The sequence below is a fragment of the Camponotus vicinus genome, unplaced genomic scaffold, assembly GCF_025532165.1.
Source record: "Camponotus vicinus isolate PSW18456_S1 unplaced genomic scaffold, iyCamVici1.0 SCAF_2, whole genome shotgun sequence".
In the NCBI taxonomy this organism is placed as follows: domain Eukaryota; kingdom Metazoa; phylum Arthropoda; class Insecta; order Hymenoptera; family Formicidae; genus Camponotus; species Camponotus vicinus.
This window is the reverse complement of record NW_028141956.1, coordinates 20,104,054-20,107,381: the sequence shown is the minus strand read 5'-3', so window position 1 is coordinate 20,107,381 and position 3,328 is coordinate 20,104,054. Positions and strand designations below refer to the sequence as shown.

General features: G+C 32.2%; 1 protein-coding gene across 1 annotated transcript; it reads right to left on the bottom strand.

The window, feature by feature from the left end:
* Nucleotides 1–385: 385 nt before the first annotated feature.
* Nucleotides 386–1,563, bottom strand: LOC145967147 (uncharacterized). The gene is made up of 2 exons (XM_083091809.1): nucleotides 1,354–1,563; nucleotides 386–1,096 (listed from the first exon to the last, which is right to left on the bottom strand). Exons 1-2 carry the CDS (start codon nucleotides 1,561–1,563, stop codon nucleotides 386–388), a joined length of 921 nt encoding a protein of 306 aa, XP_082947935.1.
* Between the last annotated feature and the right edge of the window lie 1,765 nt (nucleotides 1,564–3,328).

Below are 3,328 nucleotides of genomic sequence, written 5' to 3'. Positions count from 1 at the left end.
CGGTATCTCTTTATCTTCTATGAAACATTTGCATTTCTTTTCAAGCTATTTATACATATGTTAGTTGCTTCGCATATTTAACTTTCTGTAAATCTCCTGTTATTCTTAAAGGCTTTTCTTATTCCTGAGGTAGCCTTTCTAAATAATCATTTTGGCTCCAGACTTCTCTTGAAGTTGCTTTATGGCATCCTCTTTTTTGTCAATTATTAGACCAACTGTAAAACCTGGAATCATTAACTCAATAAATTTTGGGTGTCACATTATTCCGCTACTGATTTTACGAATTACTTCCTTGCTGATTAACTTTTGCTTTCCTTGTTTTTTGATTATATTTGCTTCTTTGATATTTACAATATATACAATTTATATTATAACGTTATTTACACTACCATCCGTGGCATAAAACCCATTGCCATGGAACTGCTCCTTCATTCAGGAAGTAATTTTTGTAATCTTCCCTTATACTAGCTGCGAAGCGAGAATGAGTATTACTGCCATCGTTTTGTAATGGTGCTATGCCAGAATTATGTTGAATCATGTTTCGCCATTCCCCACGAATAGGTTCCTTATTACGAACAGGTTCATCAGCAAAACCTTTGCTACAATATCCAACTTTATCCATACAATAATTATGTAAAACCACACAAGCTTTCACGATGCTTTCGACTGTAATTAGGGATGTATTAATCGGTTTTGTAAAAATACACCATCGTGCCACCATAATGCCAAACGTGTTTTCTACCACTCTTCGTGCACGACTCAACGGATAATTAAAAACTCTTTGTTCGTATGTTAATGTTTTTCCTGGATATGATCGTAATGTGAAAATGTTTAACTGAAAGGCTTCATCTGCAACCAACATGTAAGGCATTGCTTTTCCTCCTTCAATAATTGGTGTTGTAACAGGTATATACATTTGATTATGCTGGAATCTATAGCCCATAATGGAATTTTTGAAAATACCTCCGTCACTATGTCGGCCTTCTCCACCTATGTCTACCATTAAGAATTTATATCGTGCTGATGCTATTGCCATTAGACTGATGCTATGGCTTCCTTTATAATTATAAAAGATTGAACCAGAATGTGGTGGAGCCTACAAAACAAAATTATTTATAAATATTGAATTACGTAGATTGCTTTTGCGACAGAACCAAAATGATCCAGATTAAAATGATCTGTGCCCTATGATTAATCAAATCTGAAATTTCATTATTTCAATCATAATGAAATTTCAGATTTTATCAATCATAGCACATCAATCATTTTAATGTGGATCATTGTGATTCTGTCGCGAAAGCAGCCGTAATTACTATTAAATTACTAAATTATTGAACACATGATATAGATTACCTTTATATTAACATGTTTACTGTCTATAGCCCCAATACAGTGTGGAAAGTTCCAATAATTTTCAAACTCTTGTGTAACTTCTTTCCATCCCTGTTCGGATGGTTCAAACAGTTCGTTTTGAAGAACATCCCATAAACTTTCGCATGTCTCTGATATTATTATGGAAGCAGTACTCTGACCAATCCGAAAAGCAAAGGCAAGCGAAGACATAGTGTCTCCTGTAGTAAAAAATCTACAATAATAATACTAAATATAACATCTTTAAATTAAATATAAATTTTAAATATAAATTATATATATTAATATTAAAACTTGCCTCAATGTTAAATATAATCTACTACGTTCCGGTATAGGATCCCGGTAATGGGTTGATATCTTTTGTATTTTAGGCCCTACTATGTGTAATAAATTATCAAAACCTTCAATGGTAAGACGAGTATACTGAAAATGAACTTCTGTGTCATAAAGTCGCATTTCTTCGATTAAATGATCGCCATCACCTTGTTCATAACGTTTTTGATTGATAGGCTGGACTCACCACCAGTGTTTTTGTTTATGGTTAGCTCTTTTTAATCGAGCATACCAAACTAAAGCTAAAAGTAGCTTTGTATTTGTATTTAATTCTATATTTTTCTTCTGTAGAAGAGATAATAGAAGCAAAAACTGCTTGCATTGTTTGTTGTTCATTATTAGCACTTAAGGTTAGGTCTCGTAATCGCGCATCGCGTTTATGTGAATAGATGGAAACTCCTATTCTCGTGATTCGTCGCATATCGCGCATCGCGTGTCGCGCCATCGCGCTGGTCTGCAGGAGCCATAAGAGTGATGCGGGAGTTACATGAGGAAGCGAGAAGGTAATAAGAACGAGTGAAATAACAATAAGAACGAGATAGAAATAGCACGAGCAACGAGGACTCGAGCTCAAGAATCGGATTTTTCTTGCATACTATTATTTTCCTCTCGCTCGCATCTATTACTATCTCGCTCGCTCCTATTGTCCCGCTCGCATCATTACTGTCTCGCTTGCTCCTATTATTGTCTCGCTCGTTCTTGTTACTGTTTCGCTCGCTCTCGATTCTTGGGTCTGCTCATCTTTTCGAGCTGTCTATCACGATTGTCAAGTGTGACGGAGAAAGCAAGAGCATGAGTAGAGAGAGCGAGCGAGATGACCTATCATCAAAGAGTTCCGAAGTCTCTTACAATCGGTTTCTTCGCTTCCTCTATCCATTCGCAATTCACGAAAATGTAAACATCTTATAAAATAAAAATTGAAACTTTTATTTCTAATTTCATCGATTTGAAAATAATTTTAATGAATTAATGAGATTTTTACGATTAAAATGATATCAAACACGATGTAAATCGGATAATTTTTAATTAGTCTGATAAAAAAAATTTTATAATAATATATTTAACTTTATGCGATTTATATCATGTTTGATATTATTTTAATCACAACATTATCATTATTCTATTAAAATTACTTTCAAATAAATAAAAAATGCATTTTATTTCCTGACATATATTCGTGAATATTATAAATAAAGTCTCATGTAAGAGACTTCGACATCGGGAACTATTTCGTTATTTATAATAATTTATGACTTTAAATTACCATAAAATAAAAATTAAAACTATTATATTTTATTTGATCTCTTTTTTATTAAAAGGGATTAATGAAATTTTTGCGGTTAAAATGACATCGAACACAATATAATTCGGATAACTTTTACTTATTATATATTATATAAATAAAAGAATGTATCTAATTGAAAATTATTCGAATAAAATGTTGAGTTGTTTAATGTGATTTTAGTCGTAAAAATCATATTAATTCTAAAATTATGTTCAGTAAGATAAATTAAGTAATGTAAAAATTTTAGTTTCTAATACATTTTCAATGTTATCAATTGTGGTGTTCACATGACGTCTCCTGGTCTAAATATGGTCAATATAGTTAATATTAAATGGTCTA

Bases quoted from the DNA above. Each gene is read 5' to 3' on its own strand.
- LOC145967147 (XM_083091809.1), bottom strand. From the start codon at position 1,563: ATGTCTTCGCTTGCCTTTGCTTTTCGGATTGGTCAGAGTACTGCTTCC. The intron at 1,097-1,353 runs GTAATCTATATC...TTTGTTTTGTAG, and splicing joins GTAAACATGTTAATATAAAG to GCTCCACCACATTCTGGTTC.